General features: G+C 58.6%; 4 protein-coding genes across 7 annotated transcripts in view; 3 read left to right on the top strand and 1 right to left on the bottom strand.

The window, feature by feature from the left end:
• Positions 1-6331, top strand: part of CORO1C (coronin 1C) — a 43315-nt gene extending 36984 nt beyond the window's left edge. The window contains exons 7-11 of the mRNA XM_017814403.1: positions 391-495; positions 1359-1504; positions 2109-2166; positions 2250-2495; positions 3730-6331. Coding sequence (XP_017669892.1) covers positions 391-495; positions 1359-1504; positions 2109-2166; positions 2250-2495; positions 3730-3849 — 675 coding nt within the window. The 3' untranslated portion in view covers positions 3850-6331. The remainder of the gene's footprint in view (positions 1-390; positions 496-1358; positions 1505-2108; positions 2167-2249; positions 2496-3729) is intronic.
• A 2184-nt stretch (positions 6332-8515) lies between these two features.
• Positions 8516-9778, top strand: SELPLG (selectin P ligand). The gene has a single exon (XM_017813936.1). It carries the CDS (start codon positions 8516-8518, stop codon positions 9776-9778), a length of 1263 nt encoding a protein of 420 aa, XP_017669425.1.
• Positions 9779-13146: 3368 nt separating this feature from the next.
• On the top strand, positions 13147-16451 carry TMEM119 (transmembrane protein 119). 4 transcript variants are annotated; one of them, XM_017814015.1, is made up of 3 exons: positions 13147-13331; positions 14992-15390; positions 15547-16448. In XM_017814015.1, the coding sequence occupies exons 1-3, from the start codon at positions 13159-13161 to the stop codon at positions 15761-15763; spliced, it is 789 nt and encodes a 262-aa protein (XP_017669504.1). In that variant the 5' UTR covers positions 13147-13158; the 3' UTR covers positions 15764-16448. The 4 variants fall into 4 exon arrangements, with proteins under 4 accessions (XP_017669504.1, XP_017669503.1, XP_017669505.1 ...); XM_017814016.1 differs by adding an exon at positions 14686-14862 and having other exon boundaries at positions 13222-13331; positions 14992-16447; XM_017814018.1 differs by lacking the exon at positions 13147-13331 and adding exons at positions 13342-13596; positions 14686-14862 and having other exon boundaries at positions 14992-16447.
• Positions 16452-17123: 672 nt separating this feature from the next.
• Positions 17124-19912, bottom strand: ISCU (iron-sulfur cluster assembly enzyme). The gene is made up of 5 exons (XM_017814436.1): positions 19800-19912; positions 19612-19725; positions 19307-19417; positions 18578-18656; positions 17124-18167 (listed from the first exon to the last, which is right to left on the bottom strand). The coding sequence occupies exons 1-5, from the start codon at positions 19881-19883 to the stop codon at positions 18073-18075; spliced, it is 483 nt and encodes a 160-aa protein (XP_017669925.1). The 5' UTR covers positions 19884-19912; the 3' UTR covers positions 17124-18072.
• Positions 19913-20235: the final 323 nt, after the last annotated feature.

Below are 20235 nucleotides of genomic sequence, written 5' to 3'. Positions count from 1 at the left end.
ACAGTCCCAGAGGGGCTCAGGTTGGAAGGGACCACCTGGACTATGTCCAGGTGGCTTTTGAATATCTCCAGGGAAGGAGCCTCTGTCCCCTCATCCATCACCCATCCCATCACACTGACACAAGGCACTATCATGGCTATGTCACATATTTCCCTTGACTTGGTGGATTTTCTTGGTCTCTGTTTTTATTGAATTTTGTGATTGAAACGCCCTTGGGGGAATGAATCAGCTTGGGAACATTCCCAGCACTTGTTGTAACACACGGATCCTTCTGGGTGGTGCAGACACTGCTGGGAGCTCACTGGCTACAGGGCTGTTAATAATTTAGATCCTGTGGTAATAGGAGCTTTTCCAGCCTTCATTAACATCCCTGGCATTCTTTATTTCCAGAAAAACATGGAGGAGCCAATTGCCCTTCACGAGATGGACACCAGCAATGGGGTCCTGCTGCCATTCTATGACCCGGACACCAACATCATTTACCTTTGTGGGAAGGTAAGGAGAGGCTTGGGAATCTCTGCGGAGGGAATGTTGTCTCTGAATGTTCCCCAAGTGTGTCAGCTAGGGGAGGTAAAACCAAAAAATCAGCTCTGCAGAGGGACCAGGCTGCTCTGGAATGGGTTTGACCCTCACTGTGCAGGGCCTGGGAAGGTCTGGAGTGTACTGGATGTTTCTTTGACATGGATTGACTTAGGTGAAGCTGCCTTTAATACAACAAGTCCCACACTGTTACCAAAACTTCTCTTGTTGGTGTTGACTCAGATGATTTTACGTTGGTGTGGGAGGAAGTTACATTTTAGATGTTCCCCTCCTTGTGCCTGAGGATGATGGAGCACATGGCAACACTCCTTGTAATTTTTTGGGGTTAAATAATAGAAAACTGGAATCAGGTGCTCCTTTCTAAAACCAATTTGTGCTCTAAAGTTCCCACTTGTGATGGACTTCCTACAAACAGGAGCCAAAGACTCAATGAACTAAAGAAAGTACAAGTACGTTCAGGAATCCCATCTCTCTAACAGCTAATGGGAATATTTAGTTTACATCTGCTGTTTCAGAGATCCTAGTGTCTGGAATTAAGGATAAACCAGTTTATAGCCTTTCTGCCTGACTGTGGCAGGAAGTTCAGCTTTTCCACAAGAGATGACGTGGAAGGGGACACTCCCAGCCTGGAGGCACCAGCTCAGGTCTCTTTACCAGAGTGTTTTGAGCAGGACTTCGAGGAACTGTTACAGCAGGGAGCTGCTTTAAAGTTTTAGCTTAAAAAAAACCAGCATTAAGCGGTGTGTGGCAGCATTCCTGGGAGGAAAGGCTGTGGATGAGGGTGGTGGTTGCCCCAGGGTCTCCTCTCGTCCCTGCAGGGCGACAGCAGCATCCGCTACTTCGAGATCACGGATGAGTCCCCGTACGTTCACTACCTCAACACCTTCAGCAGCAAAGAGCCGCAGAGGGGGATGGGGTTCATGCCAAAGAGGGGCCTCGACGTCAACAAGTGTGAGATTGCCAGGTAAGGAGAGGGACCCCAGAGCTGGGATCAGCCCCTGCACAGCGAGCGGGCTGGAAGCTGGGGTTGGGAATGTCGGGAGTGGTGGAAGCAGCAGAGCACTGAGCAGAGGGCAACTGTGGCTCAGAAAACATGGGAAAGGCAGGAAACATCTCAGGAGAGCAGGTCTGTCACTGCAGTGGCTCTGGTAGGAAACATGTCTTTGCTGGGAGGGAACATGCTCAGGCTCTTCTCCCAGGCAACAAGTGATGGGATGAGAGGAAACGGCCTCAAGTTGTGCCAGGGGAGGTTTTAGGGAAAATTTCCTCGTGGAAAGGGTGGTCAAGACATTGGAACAGGCTGCCCAGGGCAGTGTTGGAGTCCCCATCCCTGGAGGGATTTAAAAGTTGTGTAGATGTGGCACTTGGGGACATGGGTTAGTGGGGCCTTGGCAGTGCTGAGGGAATGGCTGAACTTGATCTTAGAGGGCATTTCCAACCTCAGTAATTCTGTGATTCCGTGGGGTTGCTCCTTTCCCATCTCCTCTGTCCCCTGGTCCACTGCTCTGTGTGTGTGGACCTTCTCCCTACTCCTCACTCTGAGTCCCACCTTTCCCTTCCCCTGGCAGGTTCTTCAAGCTCCACGAGAGGAAGTGTGAGCCCATCATCATGACGGTTCCCCGCAAGGTGAGCACTGCCCTGGGCACGAGGTTTGGAGCCAGCTCGTGCCTCCCAGAGCCCCTGACCAATCCATCTCTTCTGGCTTGCAGTCGGACCTCTTCCAGGACGACCTGTACCCGGACACGGCCGGCCCAGAAGCGGCTCTGGAGGCAGAGGAGTGGTTCGAGGGGAAGAACGCAGACCCCCTGCTCATCTCTTTGAAGCACGGGTACATTCCAGGCAAGAACAGGGACCTCAAGGTGGTCAAGAAGAACATACTGGACAACAAACCTGCGGCCAACAAGAAGAGTGATCTCATCAGTGCTCCAAAGAAAGCAGCGGATGCCTCAAACCCCGTGAGTGAACTCCATGAGTTTTGGAGGTGGTGGCCTGCGGTGGGAATATCGGGGTGCTGCTTCTTTGGGAATAGGTGTAACAAAGCTCAAGAATGTGTGATTCAAGGATTTGGGTGACCTGGAGTTGAGGTGGTGCTTGGTTATGGTGTTCCAGGCAATGTGTCCAAAGCTTCCTTCCAAGGAGCAGCACCAGTGTCTGCTCTCTATGAGCAGGGACAGGACCCAATGGAATGGCTGGAGCTGTGTCAGGGGAGGTTTAGGTTGGATCTCAGAAAAGGTTCTTCCCCCAGAGGGTGGTGGGGCACTGAACAGGCTCCCCAGGGAATGGTCACAGCCCTGAGGCTGCCAGAGCTCCAGGACCGTTTGGACAACGCTCTCAGGGACAGGGTGGGATTGTTGGGGTGTCCTGGGCAGGGCCAGGGGTTGGACTGGATGGTCCCTGTGGATCCCTTCTAATTCAGGATATTCCATGATTCTATGATTCTAAGGTTTCTAAATCATAGAATAGTCAGGGTTGGAAAAGACCTTTAAGATCATCCATTCCAACCATAATCCAGTACCACCACCATGTTCCCCACTAAGCCATGTCCTCAAACCATGTCCTTTGGGACACAAGGGAAAACTTGGCTTGTTGTTCCAGCCCCTGCCTGGGAGAGCTCCTGTGCTCCTCGTTTTGTGTAAAACATGGACAGTGAACCTCTGGCTCTGCAGGTCCAGAGAAGGTTGTACAGGTCTGGAACTGGGGGCTGTAGCTAGCACATGGAATTCCAGACAGATTTGGGTTGGAAGTGACCTTAAAGTTCATCCAGTTCCACCCCCTGCCACAGACAGGGACACCTTCCAATAGACCAGGTTGCTCCAAGCCCCATCCAAAAAACATGGCCTTGGACACTTGCAGGGATGAGGTGTAGTAGCACACAGAGGTGTGGGAGTGACAGCTGTCAGTCCGTAGGTCCTTAAATCTCAGAATCATGGAATCATTGAGGCTGGAAAAGCCCTCTAAGACCATCAAGTCCAGCCATTCCTCAGACTGCCTGTTAAAGAGAAGGTACTGGTCCAGTATGTCCTGGATGTGTTCACTGGTGCTGCTGGAAATGCCAGTCCCTGCCCTGAGCATCCCAGCTGCTCCAGAGCGGGCATCACACCCTCATGCCTCAGAGAATCCCACTGGGAGGAGCCCTTTCCTTGGAAAACTGCAGAGCTCTCCTCACGCATGTCCTGTCTTGCCTTGCAGCAAAACGAAGCCAAATTGGAGGAGATTTTGAAAGAGCTGAAATCCATCAAGGACATGATCTCCTCCCAGGACGAGCGCATCTCCAAGCTGGAGCAGCAGATGGCAAAGATCGGGGACTGAGGGGCCCCGGCCCAGGCACATCCCAGCTCCCAGTGCAGCCAGCAGCAGCCTGCAGCATTCCAGCCCGAGCTTTCCTGTTCTCCTAAACCCACGTCAACGAGAGCCGATGATTCCAAGCCAAGCTTTTTAGTGAAAGATTTTTTCATTTCCTGATGTTCTGATGAATTTCTGTGACTGTGTCAAACCAAGTCAAAAACAACAAGTGCTACTTTTACAGGTTTTTTTTTTTTTCCAGATGTTATGATGAATCCTTGAAAAACAAATCCATTCTGACTTTCAATGTCGTGCCCAAATACCTTTTTCTAGATTTAGGGACCAATGCCACATTGTTCTTAACCATTTTTTTTTAAAGTTGCCAAAAAATAGAAAAAAATCGCTTTTTATTTTTCTTATTTGCCACTTTGCAGTATTTGTGTTTCCATTCCAAGGGACAGGGGGTGTGTGGTGGGTGTTTACACTGTGCAGAGAACAAAGCTGAAGCTATTTTATATAAATCCTCAATTTGGAACAATCAGGTGGGTTCCCTTCCGTGCTGAGACCCCTTGGAGATGGGATGAGCTGCCTTTCCTGCTCCCAGCCCTGTTGTCTGACAGAAAAATATAAATATATAGTTCTGAAAGAAGGGATTCATCCCACAAAATCCTTTTTCTTTTTGTCCTACAGAACTTCTAAACCAGCACCATATTCCCATTTTAAAATAATCCCAAGGTTTGATTTCCATGACTAAACTCATGTGTTTTACTTGCTGATTTATTTCAATTTGGAGGCAGAAGTTACTTCCGTGCAGGAATGGTTTTTTTTTGAGGAAGGAGTTTCAGGTGAGCTGTGGGATTCCAGCAGGTGGTGGAATTCTGTGGTGCCCATCTCAGCTCTGTGGTTGCTGTAGATCCTTGTTCCTGCCCCCCACACTCCTCAGCTCATGGATTTTAAGGAGCTTTTGGAATCCCAGTCAGCCTCTCACACTGGTGCTGATGTTTGGAATTTTCTCTGCTTCCAAGGCAGTGTTAGCAGCAGGAAGGTGACTTTTCCGTGATGATTCTCCCCAAACAAAATGCCTCTGTTGTTATTTTTTTATAATTTGCTTTCTCCTCTCCATCATTCCTGCCTCCCACCCTACATTGCTGGAAAGCTTTGCAGGAAAGGATTTGTTCCCGAATCAGATGAGTGACTTCCAACCCTAGCCTCCCTGCACCCCTTCTGAGTGGAAGGGACTGGGGAGGGTGGTTTTATCCCAGTTTGGAGAACTGGTTTCTCACACGTTCCTTTGGGGATAGGCCCCGTGAGCGCTCCAGGCTGGCGAGCTCCTCCTGGAATCCCAGGGATGCCTCGACTCAGCAAAGCTCTGCTCAGGTGGGGTCTCCCCTGTGAGGGGGCTGTCAGGGATGGGGCAGGCTGGCTCCCTGCTCCCAGGCCGTGTCCTTGTGCTAGGAATGGGATCCAGGACCCCCCAGCAAGCTGTGCCAGGCTGGATTGGTGTCACCCATCCTGGCACAGCCAGGGAGTGGTGACAGCCCATCTGAAATCTGAAGGTGGGCAAAGACCACCAGGTGTCCAGGAGCTCTGGATCCCTCTCCCAGCTGGACTCTGTGCCTGTGGCAGCTCCGTGTGTGTGTGACGTGTGCGTGGGAGCCTCTGCCCCGCATCCCCTGCCCGGAGCATCCCGGCGGGACACGTGTCCCTTCGGCCAGGCTGAAGTGATTGATTTTTTTTTTTCCATTAGTTTAGCTAGGAATTCTCCGATTTTTCCATTTTTCCCAGTGTTTGCATGTCCAGAACTTCCAGGTTAAGGATTCCCTATTGTGTGTAGGGATGTGTGTGTGTGGAGGTGGGACCGCGCCGTGGGAACGGCCAGGTCACATAGCTGGAGAGGCACAAGGATGGGACGGAGGAGATGGAGGATGTGGGAGGATGGCAGAGCATGAAAGCTTCAGAAAAGTGGGATTTCTGTGTTTTAGGGACAAGTGGCATCCCCTGCCCTGTGCCCGTGGATCCACAATCCGGCCGCTCCGGGTTCTTTGGCTGTTTGGTGACGTTTCTGTATTGCAGTAAATGCCTGAGATGTGTATTTTTATGAATTTTTCTTTTGGAAACCAAACCCGAAGGTCGTTACCCCCAAAGTGGTGATTTCTGTGTTGATTTGTACGTGTGACTTCGGGGTTGTGTGCTTGGGGACCTCGGGTTTGTTCCTAAAGTCGGAAGGAAATCAGTTTTGGGAGCCGCTGGATTGAGATGCCCAGAGGTGGGGGTGTGGGAGACGGTCCCAGAGGCCGCCCTGGATTTTAGTTCTTAGTCTGTATTTTATTTAAATGAACTGATGCCTCGCCAGGCTCAACCGGAGTCAGTGCCTGAAGCTTTTTGTAGCCGTGATATCCCGGGAGAGAACCAGCCCAGTCCGGAGAGACGCGCTCTTATAGAGCGCCAGAGTATCTGTCCAAATATTGCTTCCATTTTCAAAAGATAAAAGTCATTGATTATAAACTGCCTCTGCTTTGCTTTTTCTTTGGCTCTCGGCATCCTGTGCCTGCCCTTGGCTTTCCAGGTTTGATCAGTAACCTGGATATTAAATGTTGGACAGCTGAGCAGGAGGTTGGGGCTGAGGGGTCCTTTGGGACCCCCGGCTCTTGTCCCAGGGCCCATCCCTGACGTCGCTCACGGTGATTGCCAGTGAGTGCTCCCAAGAGCTTGGCTGGATGTGGGATGTGATGGCACAGACGGCCTGGGGGGTCTCAGGGTGGCTGAGACCAGGCTGATGTGTGGAAGGAACAGCCCTGGTTGGGAATGCCCTGCTCTTCCTGAGCTGAAACCTGCTTCCATAGGGCCAGAGGCCTGGAATGGCAGAGGGCCTGGGCTGGAAAGAGCATCACTCATCCCGCCCAGGTTTGAGCCTTCCCGGGGCTGCAGCGTTTCACTGGTGTTGCACAACCGCCTCCAGCTGCCTCCGGAACACCCCGACCCCCCCCACTCTGAGCAGGGCAGGGATGCTCCAGGAGAGGCACTGTGGATCCATCCCCGGGGATGCTCATCCCTCAGACCTGAACCCCTTTTCTTCCCTCCCCCAGCCCCATGGGCAGACTATTCCGAGAAGGGCCGGGGTGACCGCGGCCTCGGGTTTCTGGGGGAGGGTTGTTGACGCCCCGAGCCCGTTCCTGCGGATGTTCTCTTGCAGCACCTTCCTGCGGCTGCAGCCGCGCCTCCCACCCGGTGCCCGCGCTCAGGGCGGGGGTTTCCTGTCGTGCCGACAGCACGAGGCCGGGACAACACCCAACAGCCCCCGCAGCCCCCTGAGAGCCCCTCAGGACACCCTGGGCACGGTGCTGAGAGAAGGACCCTGGTACAAGGGCTCTGCAAAGCATCGTCAGGCCCTCACTCTTCTCCTCCTCCTCGTGTGTAAAGGCATTTCCCTCATTGGGCTACCCTCATGTTCTCTCTGAGGGCACCATGACCCTCTCCCCAGCCGTGCCCACACGGTGCCCGAGGGGTGGCAGCCCTGGCACCAGGTTTGTGTCACTTCTGCTTTCAGGGTGACACCAGTCCCGACGCAGCAGCTCCTCGGGGCCGCCGGTGGGGCCGGGCCGGGGGCTCCCACCGGGCACCGGAGACACGGCGAGGGCGAGAGGCCCCTCTTTGGGGCGCACCCCACCCCCTGCCGCCCTCCCCGGTGGGTGCCCGCAGCCCCACTCTCAGTGACGTCCTTCCCCCGCCGCTCTCCGAAACCGCAGCCGCCCATCTGCGCTCCTTCCCTTCCCCGCCCGGGAGGTGCAGGGGAGGGTGGCCCACGACACCCTACGGGTGCCGGTGCCAGGGCTGCCCTCGCCCCCCGTGCGGGGCCCTCGCCGGTGGATCCCATCACCTCTGCAGCTTCGGATCCCACGATGTCCCCGGCACAGGTGAGCCCCGCTGGGGAGATGCTGGACTGGGGCTCGGTCCTGAGGATGCTCTGGGTGCAAAGGGAGTGCTCGGGGCCCTGAGGGTGCCAGGCTCAGGGCTGGTCCCTGGGTCTTTTGGGAGGCAGGTGAGTGCTTTGGGGATGTGGGAGCCTCCCAGGGATGCTTGGAGCGTTGGTCCGTGTGAGGATGTCTGGATGCTGTTGGATGTGGAGCCGAAGGAACTGTGGTGGCCTCCGCCCACTGGGGCTACCAGGGGGGATATTGGTGATGGACATGGAAGGGGGGGATTTTGGGGGCTTTGGGGTGGGTTTGGGGCAGATTTGACTCTCCTGCTCCACCACGGAGGCACAGGCACAAAGTGGCCTCAGCCTTGGAGTCCTGTGCCAGCCTGGCGGGCAGAGGGGCAGGACAGGCACCCTGGGGTGGGGGGTCTGTCGAAACGTGGGCGAGATCCCTGTGGTTTCATTTCCACACGGAGACTCATCCCGCAACTGCCCGCCTCCATCACGGCTGATTTCCCATTTCCAGACACTCAACTTCCTTATCAAAACCTTCCCCTGGAGCGGAGCCGCCAGGGCTGAGCTCCCGCAGCAGGGCAGCGGCAGGAGGAGGTTGGTGGGCGCATCCTCCGGCTCCCAAACCCAAGGGCCCCTCTCCAGGAGGGAAGGAGGATCCTTGGCTGGAGTGCGATCCCACCTTGGGGCAGTTCAGGGCTCAGCATTCTCCCGCGGGAGCAGGACCCTGATGTCACCTGCCCGCTCTGTCCCCTGCAGGTCCCGATGGCGCCGGGCCGGGCTGTGCTGGTGCTGCTGGTGGTGCTGGTGCTGAGCCCCCCGCGGGTGTGCGGGGCTGCGCTGGAGCCGGGGCCGGGGCAGCCCCAGGGCGGGCAGTGGCTCTGGGGGGCGGCCAGGCGGGCGCTGCCCCTCTCCCGCGGGAAGAGGGACGATGGTGAGCAGGACCTCGGTGCCACCGCAGCCACACCGGGGCACAGCCACGCTGCCACCGCACTGATCAGCAGTGACCAGCCCAAGGGCGGCTCTGTGCCACCACCAGCACCCGGCACCAACGCCAGCCTGCTCCAGGTGCCAACCACAGCCGATCCCGTGGATGAGACTGATTCCCCTGATCCCGACCTGCTCCTGAGCTCTGCACCACCACCAGCAGTGCCTGGCAGCAACGTCAGCCTGCTCTGGGCACTCACAGTGTCAACCACAGCTGATCCCATGGATGAGACCGACTCCCCCAATCCCGACCAGCTGCTGAGCTCTGCACCACCGTCCCCCAGCACCAACACCAGCCTGAACCAGGCACTCACAGTGCCAGCCAGAGCCACTCCCATGGATGAGACTGATTCCCCTGATCCCGACCAGCTGCTGAGCTCTGCACCACCGTCCCCCAGCACCAACGCCAGCCTGAACCAGGCACTCACAGTGCCAGCCACAGCCGCTCCCATGGATGAGACTGATTCCCCTGATCCCGACCTGCTGCTGGGGCCTGGCACATCGGCTGCTCCCCAAAGGAGCATCAGCACCACCCCCAGCTGGCTCACACCACCTGGCAAGGAGGGGACAGTGGCTGGTGGCACGGACAGCACCTCCTCCACAGGGCCACCCTCAACAGCCCCCCCAACCCTTGGCCCCACCACCACGGGGTACGGGAAAGTCAAGAAAGCTGGAGCTCCCCCTGCACCGACCCGTTCGGCCCCTGGGGACACGACACCGACGGGCACCGCGGTGCCCTGGGACCCCAGCGGGGTGATGGGCAAGTGCCTGCTGGCCATCCTGCTGCTGGGGCTGGTGGCCGCCACCTTCCTGGTGAGCACGGGGGTGCTGGGGGCGCTGCTGTGGCGGCGGGCGCGGACGGGGCACCGCCGGCTCAGCCGCACCGAGATGGTTTGTATCTCGTCCCTCTTGGCCGACGCCGAAGCGGCCGCGGGGCCCCGGCCTGTCCCCGCCCGGCGGCACAAGCGGCTGCACGACGGCAGCGCCGAGCCCGACGGGGACAACCTGACTCTCAGCAGCTTCCTGCCGGAGCAGTCCTGAGCCCCGGGATGGGTCCTGCATCCCGCAGTGCTGGGGGACCGGCGGCAGTGCCAGGGGCATGTGCCTGATCCCCAGGCGAGCCACAGGCAGGGGACTCCCGTCCCCTCGGGTTCATGTTTTCGCTTGGACCGGCGTGATGGAGCCGCTTCCCCCGCGGCGAGCTCAGCCCTCGAGGCTGATCCCATTAAAGTGTTACGCGGACGCGGTGGTCTCTTCCTGGCAGGGACAGCGCCCGCCAGCCCCAGGTCCCTCCCCGCCCCGTCGCCTGCCCACATCCCGCTGCCGAAATTTCGCTTCTCCATCCTCCTCCCGCAGCCCCCCGGGGGAGCAGAAATGAAACCCGCGGCCACCCCTCGCCGGGCAGGGGCCAGACCAGGGGCTTGGGGACCGCAACTCCCGGTACCCCTCCCCGGTGGTCTCGGCCTCGTGGGCGCTGCAGGGGCGGCGGGGCCGGGGCGGAAATGCCGGGGGGGAAGGGACGGGACGGGACCGCTCGTGGCTCAACGTGTTCCTGCCTGCGGTCGCTGCAGCGACGGCTCGGGGCTGTGGCTGCCGATCAGGTGCTGCTGCTGCTGCCGGAGCACCGCAGGGCTTCGGCCTCATCCAGCGGTGCTGGCCCTGGCTGTCTCTGCCTGCCCGGGACTGGGAATGGAAGGGATGGGGAGAGCAAAGCCATCAGCAGCCAACAAGAGTCCCACCGGGGTTGGAAGGGGCTCAGGTTTGCTCCCAGGTCCCACCTCCCCCCGTGTGCAGGTGTCAGTCACCCCTCGGGTCACCAACTGGCCCCCTCCCTGTGCTCAGTGGTGAGGGAGCCACTCAATGGAGCAGAAGTGGCCAAAGACTGTCCCTGCCCTGTCAGTCTCAGTGTCCCCATCTTCCCATCCCTGTTCCACCTGGGCTCAGTATCCCCATCCCCACATCCCCATTCCTGCCATGGCCAGACTCAATGTTCCCATCTCTCCATCCCCACCCCTGCCCTGACAGATTCAGCATCTCCATCCCCACATCCCACTGCTTTATCCCCATCCCCATATCCCCAAGTTTGCGGCCTCCTCGAAGGCCCCCCTGGGGTGTCCATCTGGGGGTCTCCCAGCACAGTGTCCCACCTGCACCCCAGCCCCACTGTCTGTTTACATTCACACTGTGCTTGGGATATTTTCCATCTGGCTCCTGGCAGCTGCACAGCCCTGATCCTGCCGGGAATGTAAATGTTTATGGGTGAGTCACTGGGTGACTGACCCGCATCCGCTGGCCAGGGCTGGTCCCCAGGTGGGACACCCTGTCCGTGGTGATGCCACCCTGCTCTGTCCCACTGTGTCCCCATGCAGGTGGGTACCAGGCCCTTGCCAGGCAGAATATCCACAGGAGGGATGCTCCCATTATCCATCTCCACCCCGCAGTGGCTCATCCAGCTCCTGCCCCCACTCCAGGTGAGGATGAGGCCGGTGTCTCCTGAGGAGGTGGGGGGATGTAGGTTGGAGAGGTTGTTCCTGCTCTCCCAGCCCTGCACCGACTGCTCTGGAGCAGGAGCCCAGCGAGGATAAACTTTCCTCCACCGCTGGAGCTGCCAGGAGCTGGGAATCGCCCTATTTGGAATCGTCAGCAGGTCCTGTGGGGCTGCCACTGCCCAGCTCACGGCACAGGAATCTGCGGGAAGCCGGGGCGGTGTCACAGCAGGATCCTCAGGCAGCGGGAGGGCAGCGTGTGGTGGGTGGCACAGGGCCGTGGGTGGCACCGGGCTGTGGGTGACACGGGGTGGAGGGTGGCACAGGGCTCCTCCCACCACGTGCAGCTCCGCAGGATGGGTCCCCTCTGAGTATTTTGCTGGCACAGCAAAGCTCAGCCCCGGGAGGTAAATTAGAAGCAGAGCGGGGCCGAAATCCCTCAAATTGCAGGTTCCCCGGGCGGGCGGTGCCGTCGTGCCGAGCCCTGCGCGGCCCTGCGTTCCAGCGGCCCCAAATTACACGGCGGGTCGGGCGGTCCCGGCCCTGCCCAGCTCCGAGGGGCAGAGCCAGCGCCCGCCGCAATCAAAAACGGCATCGTAATGGCCCGTGGGCGCTGGCATCGAGACTGCCCGGCTCGGGAGGGATCCCGGCGGGGAGGGGGGAACACTGGGCGGGGGGGAGGGGGATCCTGGGCGAGGAGGAACGGAAACCCTGGACAAGGAGGGATGAGACCCTGAGCAGGGTGAGATGAGGACCCACAGTGATGGGGACCCTGGGTGACGTGGGATGCAAACCTGGGACAAGGAGGAATGGGAACCCTGAGCTAGGAAGGGTGCGGACTCTGGATGAGGAGTGATGTGGACCCAGGGCAGACTGGGATGGGGATCCTGGGTAAGGGGACTCAGCCCAACGCCGGCATCGCTGGGTGCATGGAATGGGGAATTTCAGCCCCATCCCCATCTGGGCTGCAGGAGCGAGCACGGATGCCTCTGGAACTCCACTCGGCCGCAGCCGCTCACCCCCGCCACGGCCTCCCCTCGCTTTTCCCCCTTCCCCTCTAAGATTTCATCACTGAGCACTTAAGGCCGGGAACAGCCGCCCCAGCAGCTGCTCGGAGCCGCGGCTGCAGCCAGACGGACGGACCGACCCGTTATTTCGGGAGCCGCGCCGGCGGCAGGACCTCAAACGGCGCCACTTCCCGCGGGACACGGGGACAGACTCCCTCGGCCCCGCGGTCCCCGGACGCTGGCGGGGGCTTTTTGGGGGGTCTGGCAGGTCCCCAGGGAGGAGCAGAGGAAAATAGCAACAGGATGAGGTCACGCAGCGGCTGCAGCCTCTTGAGCAACCTCAGCCCGGGCCGAGGGACCAGGATGGGAGGAGGCAGAGCCCCGGCGGGTGGGGGGGCCCAGGCGACGCCCCTGGACCCCCAGACTGGAGACCACATCCTGGGGAGCTGCCACGTTGGTCTGGGGAACCGCGGGGACCCCCAGCTTGTGCTCCTGCCTGAACTCCAGGGCAGAGGTGCCCGTGGCAGAGCATTTCCAGGCTGGGTTGTTTAGGAAATGGCCTCCTGAAATTACATAGGGGGTCCTAAGCCCAGTTTGCCCCACTGCCAGCCACCAGAGCACCAGTAATGCCAGAGCACCGAGCCCACATCCTTCTCTGCCCTCCTCAGACCCTCATATGGGGCTTTACCCACCCCCTTATGGATAAAAACACCTTTGCAACATCCCCCTTGTGTGATCCCCTTCCCCACTTGCACCCCAAAAAGCGGCCCCTTACAGTGGTGATGGTGAGCACCAGGGCTCCCGCCTTTTGCTGACAGGGAAAGAAAGCAGGAAACACCCCCAGCCCCAGCTGGATTTCGTCTGGGAGGGGGCTGGGGGCTGCCTGCCCTTCCCCGGCCTCCCACACCCCCTCCCCATCCCGGCCCTAATGAGAACAAGCTGGTCCTGGGCTGCGACGCAGGAGGAGGAGGAGGAGAAGGAGGAGGAGAAGAGGGAGAAGGAGGAGGCTCCATCCCAGCAACAGCAGAAAGGGGCTCGAGGTGTGTGGGACAGACCCTGCGTTCCCCTCTCCCTTCTGCCGACGCAGCAGCTGCAGGAGAGGTGAGGATCCCACGGCTGTGCCAGGCTGTCCCCGATTTTGGGGGGGCTCCCAGGGGGCACAGGCAGCCCTATGGCCGGGGGTGCTGCAGTGAGGGCTGGGCATGGTCCCCACGGCGGGACACGGGATGGTGTTGGCCACATGGCTGTGTTCCCGGGCGGGAGTCAGAGGGTGCTGTGCCCAGACCACACTGAAATCCCGAATTTCTGGAGTGTTTTGGGAGCAGAGAGAAGCAGAACTGGAGCCAGGAGCATTCTGTCGGTCTGGGTGGGTGAGGGTGGGCTGGGATGGGGTTGGGATGGGGATGGAGGACTGGCAGTGGCCGTGGTGCCAGGCCCTGCTCTTGGCACAGCTTTGGGCTCCACTCAGCCCCTCCATGGCCGGGGCTGCTCCTCAGCTCCGTTTGCTGACGGGGAATTGATGCCATCCCGGGACCCCTCTCCCTGCTGAGGGGCCCCTCTCTGCAGTGAAGGGGGAGGATGAAGGGGCTCATTCCAGCTCCCCAAAAACCCTCATCCTCATGGAGCTGGTTACTGCTCTGAGCCCAGCACTGATGCCTGTGTGAGCCGGGAGGGTTGGGGGTCCGGGGGCACCTCCTGCCTCTGCTGCCGTTTGTTTGCTCTGGTTTAATGGAAACCAGATTGTACAGCCAGGAAGGGGCCTGGAAGCCAAGTCCTGCTGCTCGATCCCTCCCGGCCCACAGCACTGCTGGGCTGGATTTGTCTGGGGGGAAATGGGAGGCAGGTTGAGGTTTGGGGGGCCTGAGGTTGGGGGGAATTGCTAGGGGGGGTAGTGGTCTCTGCTGATGGAGCTGGGGGGGGCTGGTTCCTGAGACCTTCCCATGGAGCCGTGTGGAGGGGAAGAGCCCTGGGAATGGCTCCGTGGTGTTACGTGGCGTGGCACGCGCCGATGTCCCTCGAGAATGTGTTGCGACGTGGTGGGGACGGTCACATCTCTCTCCCAAACCCCCTAGGGGCCATTCCTTTGGGATGGGAAACGTGTATCCCGTGTCCTACAGCACATCCTTGGGCAGACCCAACCCCATGGGGGAGTGGAGCACAGCACACAGATGTAGCTGGTCTTCCCCCTTCCCTGGGGACATTCAGGCAGCCGGGACCCCCAAGACCCCCCTTTACTGTGTCCCAGCTCCGGGGCTGCCCCTTGGTACAGGCTCCAGAGGGTCCCATCCCGGCTCCACTCGGCCGCCGCGGCGGCTCCAGGGTGAAATCCTGCCCCAGCCTATTTTTAGCTGGGAATGGTGTGTAACGGTCCAGGACGGGCAGTTGGGAAATGCCGCCCGGCCCCGTTGCAGCGTCGCTCGTGTCAAAGTTTCCACTGCAAACCTCCATTTTTCAGGAATTTTCTAATCAGCCCAATGACTGTTGTCTGGAGCTGGTCGCTGGCAGCAGCCCCGGCTCCCCAGCCTTGAGCAATCCCACTCAGCTCCTTCCATCTGGGTTTGCTCCGCATCCTCGGAAGACAAACGGAGCAAGAAAACCGGAGCTGCCTTTTGATTTCCACGAGGAAGTTCAGGCATGTGGAATAGCGAGTGTCGGAGTCCCCTGTGCTGGGGGGTTTGGGGTGGGGGCTGGCCTGAGGCAGGGTTTGGGGGGCTTGCTCCGTGGGGTGTTAATGTTCCACCCTCCCCTCTGCATCCCACAGGTCCCTGTGCATGATCCCGGGAATGGGGTCGGCGATGTGGCTGCTGCTGCTGGCACTGCTGGCGGCCCCAGCACACACGGCAGCCCCCCGGCACCCCCTGGTGCTGCCAGACACGGGGGGCAGTGGGGACGGGGATGAGGCATCGGCCACACCACCCGCCCCCCCGGCGACCCCCCGGATCAGCCCCACGGTGGGGGACGCAGGGGGGACCACCGTGACCAACAGCTCTGCCCCGGGAGTGCTGGACGGGCTGGTGGACTTCTTCAAGGAGTACCTGCTGCTGGTGGTGGTGGTGGGCTCGCTGTCCTTCGTGCTCCTCTTCATCATCTGCGCCGCCATCATCGTGCGCCAGAAGCACAAGGCCTCCGCCTACTACCCCTCGTCCTTCCCCAAGCAGAAGTACGTGGATGAGCGGGACAAGGTGGGGGGGCCCCGGGCCTTCAGCGAGGTGCCCGACAAGGCCCCCGAGCCGGGCGCGGAGGAGCCGCTGGACGGCAGCCGGCAGCTCCAGGCGGACATCCTGGCAGCGGCCCAGAGCCTCAAATCCCCCCCCAGGGCACCGCTGGCCAACGGGGCCCAGGCTGAGCAGAATCCCACCGGGGAAGAGGAGAAGGAAGAAGAGGAAGGAAGCAAGAAGTTGGCAGATGACCAACCTGCTAAGCCCTCTCCCCAAAATCCAGGCGTGGAGGAAGTGGCGGGAGCGACGGGAGCAGGGGGCAAGGAGACCCCTGACGTGCCCCAGGATGGCTCCTCAGCCCCCTCTGGAGTCTGAGGCAGGGACACGGTCCCGGGTGAGCCCAAGGAGCCGCCAGATTGGGACGCATGATGGACATGGATCAACGCTCCGTACGTACGTGGTGGCTCAAGGAAGCCCCGATGAAGATCCTGCTCCCTCACCCTCCCCAGCCCCCTTGAGCCCCCCTACCCTTGTGCCAACGGGACACTGTGGTAAATCCACGGGGTTTTTTGGTAGCCGCTGGTTTCCCCCAGGGCTGGAATGCCAGCAGCCCCTGCTCCTGCTGCCCAAGGGGCTTTTCCCACCCCAGCTCTGGCTCTGCCCTCCCTGTGCCAACAGCTTCCTCCCAAATGTTATTTTACTGATCAGTCTCCTGGGCTGGACACCTGGCTGGGAGCTGTGTCCCTTCGGGAAGAGGGACAGGACCAGGGTCAAGGTCTGTAGCTGTCCCCTCCCTGGGCAGCGGGGCAGGGACTCCCTGTGACCATGGGCATCATGGGTGGCTTTGCCCATGGCTGTGGCACTGAGGCCACACGGACAGGCTGCCCTTGGCCACCCGAGGGGAGGAGGGATGAGGATTTAGGGACAAGGACCCATCCTTTCATTTTTTCACCCCAAAGCATGTCCCAGAGCCCAGCTGGACTTTTGCCTCATTTCCTTAACCCCTCTGGCTAGAAATAAACATTTCTTCTGCAGACCTTTTTCGTGTTTCTCTGCAGCTGTGGGAGGCCAGGGAACATTCCCAGTGTCCCTTTGCTCCTACAGGACCCTCCCTGGGCTGGACTGGGCTCTGGCCTCTCTGGAGCCCGGCAGTGGGACCCTAGGGAGGCTGCGTATCACCCCCCAAATCTGCACGTCACGCACTGGTTCCAGGAAACCCTTATCTTGTACCCACAGCCCAGGGTGGGGGGGGTAAAGTGGGGCTGTGGGGACCAAAGGGGCACTGTGGGGGACCTTGTCCCACAGCACTGGGATGCAGCTGCTCCGGCAGGGATGGCAGGTAAACATGGAAGGCGACAGGCTGTTCTGCCCGGAATGCAGCACATCCCCACTCCCTGTTTCCCTACATCCCCGTGTCCTTACAACCCAGATCCCTGCGTCTGGTCCCAGCCACAGGAGAGGTCAGTATGTGTCCATATGTCCCTGCCTCAGGACAACCTGCCCTTTGGAAGAGCCTGTCAGCACAAAGAGCTGACTCTGCCCCAAAGTAGATGTGGGTGTCTGAAGTTTCCCTCCCTCATTTTTCTTTTTTTTAACTGGGAAACAGCAGGAATGTTCCCTGGGAGTGAGGCACTCTCTGGCAGGAGCTGAGGTACAAGAGGGACCTTGTGAGGGACAAACCACAGCAGCAACAGGTGATTTTTGTGTTAAAAATGACAAATATTGTGCCCAGATGTACCAGAATGAACCGATTGTTTTTTAAATGTGGTTTTAAATGTTTAACAACACCCTCAGTAAGAAGAAAGGGAAGTGAAGTGTCTTGAGGAAGTGAGAAGGTAAGATGTGAAGTTTTCCAGTGTGTTTTCTGCCTGTTTTGAAGATACTCCCCTGAAAAAGAGGAATCCTGGGAGCTCCCCCTCAGCTCCATGTCCCAGCTCCACTATTCCCCACTGGGTTCCAGTCTGAGGGGGTATTTCATAGAATCCTGAAATGCTTTGGGCTGGGAGGGATCTTAAAGCTTATCCAGTTACAACTCCCTGCCTTCATCAGGGACACCTTCCCTTAGCCCAGGATTTACAGCTGTAACAGAGCGCTTGGCCAGGGCAGGGGTAGAATTCTTAGAGAAAACACCCCAAAATTCCAGCTGTTCTTTTAACAGGAGCTTCAAAAAATTTAAGTGGTGACAGGATGGGAGCAGAAGCCAGCAGGTCTGTGCTCCCTGGCCACCACTTGCCCTTTGGCATCTGCTGAAGGGTCCCAGAACTCCAAGAGCAGGAATTTGCACCCAGATTGAAAAACCAACCCCAGCTCAGTGGGACACGGGCTGAGCGCAGCTCTCACACACACACAACACCAAGGCAATGCTTCCCACTAAATTCCATAAAATATTAGGCAAAACGAGACATCTTCCCCAAAAAAAAAAAAAAAAAAAGAAAAAGTGCAGCCCTTCCAGTACCGGCCAGCGGGGTTTTCTCTCTGGAGCAGAGTCTTCCCGCGGCATTCCAGTGGGGACAGGGCCCCCCCATCCCGGCCGTGTGAGCACTATGGAGTGGCTGGACACCAGCAGGGACACGTTGTGCGTAACTTGTGCGTATCTTACAGCTTGAGTAGTGCACTGGGTCCTACTACAGCTTGGGAATTGCACTGCAAAGTGAGGAGGAAGGAGGAAAAGCTCCGCAGTCAGTTCAGGCATTGTTGGCTTTTTTCTCGGATTCTTTGTTGGGATCCTGCTTCAGTTTGTAATCAGCCAGGGCGGCCTTGATGGCGTCTTCAGCCAGCACTGCAAACCAAAAACATGGGATTTTAAGGATCATTAGAAGGCTTTTAGGACAAGAGATGAAGGAAAAACAAGAGCAGGCAGCAGTGACCATCGCTACAGGCAACACGTGTCAGATTTGAGGAGCACAATCTGAACAGAACCCATATAATATTGAATCCACAGAATACTGGACCCATATAATGTAAATTTATGTAATATAATTTCAGATAATATAATTCAGAATCTGAACATTTATTATCACTCTGCTAAGCTACAGCTCCAGAATATTAAAGAGATCTGTAAACACTTAAATTAACCCTGAAATCTGAACATCGAGGCCAACCTTGTGCAGAAACTATTTGGAAAACAACATCCCAGAGCATCTGGGCTATTCCCAGAGTATCCTCCTGAAATCCCAGGTGTTTACTTACTGGAGCAGTGCAGTTTGACAGGGGGAAGGCAGAGTTCCTTGGCAATATCCGTGTTCTTGATTTTCAGCGCTTCGTCAACCTGGAACACAGGGAGGGTGGTCAGGGGTCCTGGTAGGTACAACACAGGCTGGAAAGGGGTTTGCTAAGAGGGTTTAATGATCCAGAGCCAACAGAATCCCAAGGGCAGAACATTTCAGCTGCCCAGGGCAGTGAGGATTTTGGAATTAAGGAATCTGACAGAGCAGGAATGAACCAACACACGCTGTCACAGACTGCCACTACTTGAGCTGCTGATCCTCTACCACAACACTGAAGTGCATTTGTTGCTGGTAGAACAGGTTTAAATGATCTCAAACCTCTCTGCAATTAAACTTTCTCCCAGAACTTGCCATCAGCCTGGTTTTGCTCATTGCATAAGACACAAAGTACTTCCCTGGTGGAATGATCACCCCTGGAAGTGCTCAAAAAATGTGGCACCTGGGGACATGGGTCAGTGGTGGACCTGGCAGCGCTGGGGGAATGGTTGGACTCAATACTCTTAGGGCTTTTTCTAACGTTAATGATTCTCTGACGATTCTTGGAAAAGGCAACTCTTGTTCTAAGTCAGGGCTGGCAGTCACTGCCTTCTAAGCTACAGCACAAATCAGTGCTGGGATTCCCTGGCCAGGGTGATCCCGACAAAGAGCACAGGCTGGTGTGAAGCTCTGAAGCTTTTCCAGGCTCCCTCACCGTTTTCCCTTTGACCCACTCGGTGGCCAGCGAGCTGGAGGCGATGGCCGAGCCGCACCCGAACGTTTTGAACCGGGCGTCCACGATCTTGCCGTTCTCGTCCACCTCCACCTGTGAGAACATTTTGGGAACACTTCAGTGCCCGCCCGGGGGGAGCAGGGCGGGCCCTGCCCCGGGCACAGGGCACGGGCAGGGCGGCTGTGCGGGAAGGCCACGCTGTGCCCTAAAGGGACACGGGCAGCTTTGTGCCTCACAGCAGCCCCATGCGACCCCTCCGCCAGGTGCCAGCGGGTCCTCAAGGTCACCTGTAGCTTCATGACGTCGCCGCAGGCCGGGGCGCCCACCAGGCCGGTGCCCACGTTCTTGGCGTTGCGGTCGAGGGAGCCGACGTTGCGCGGATTCTCGTAGTGATCCACCACCTACGAAGGCACAGTGTCACCGAGAGCCATCCAGATCCCCCCCCGTCCCTCCCCGTGCCCCGCTCGCCCCTCACCTTTTTGTGATAGCCCAGCGCGGCCGGGGCGGACCCGGCCCGGGGCCGCAGCAGCACCGCCCCCGCCGCCCTCAGCGCCGCCATCTTGACTGAGGGGCGGGCGGAGCACGACACCCTTTTATAACCTCGGGCGGGGAAGCCACGCCCCCGGCCTCTCCCACAACCGCGCCCCCTTGCCTTAGGCCGCCGGCCGCTCGGCTCTCACCGCGACCGTGGGTTCGCTGCGCAGACCGAGCGAGCGTTGGGGGCCGCCCGCGGGAAGGGCCTCACGCTCCTTCTTAAACGATCAATAAGTAAATAAACGATGGAGGCGCTGTTTCTGTCGCGACAGGCGTTTTATCGCGATACCCGGCGCGTGTGCTGGACGCGCCGGCCACACTCAATATGGCGGCCGAGCCGCACCGCGCACGCCGCGGACCCTCCCAGAGGCCCCATG

Source organism: Lepidothrix coronata, unplaced genomic scaffold (genome assembly GCF_001604755.1).
Source record: "Lepidothrix coronata isolate B3197 unplaced genomic scaffold, Lepidothrix_coronata-1.0 Scaffold44, whole genome shotgun sequence".
NCBI lineage: Eukaryota > Metazoa > Chordata > Aves > Passeriformes > Pipridae > Lepidothrix > Lepidothrix coronata.
The sequence above is the reverse complement of the archived record's forward strand: the minus strand, read 5'-3'. Positions and strand labels throughout refer to the sequence as shown.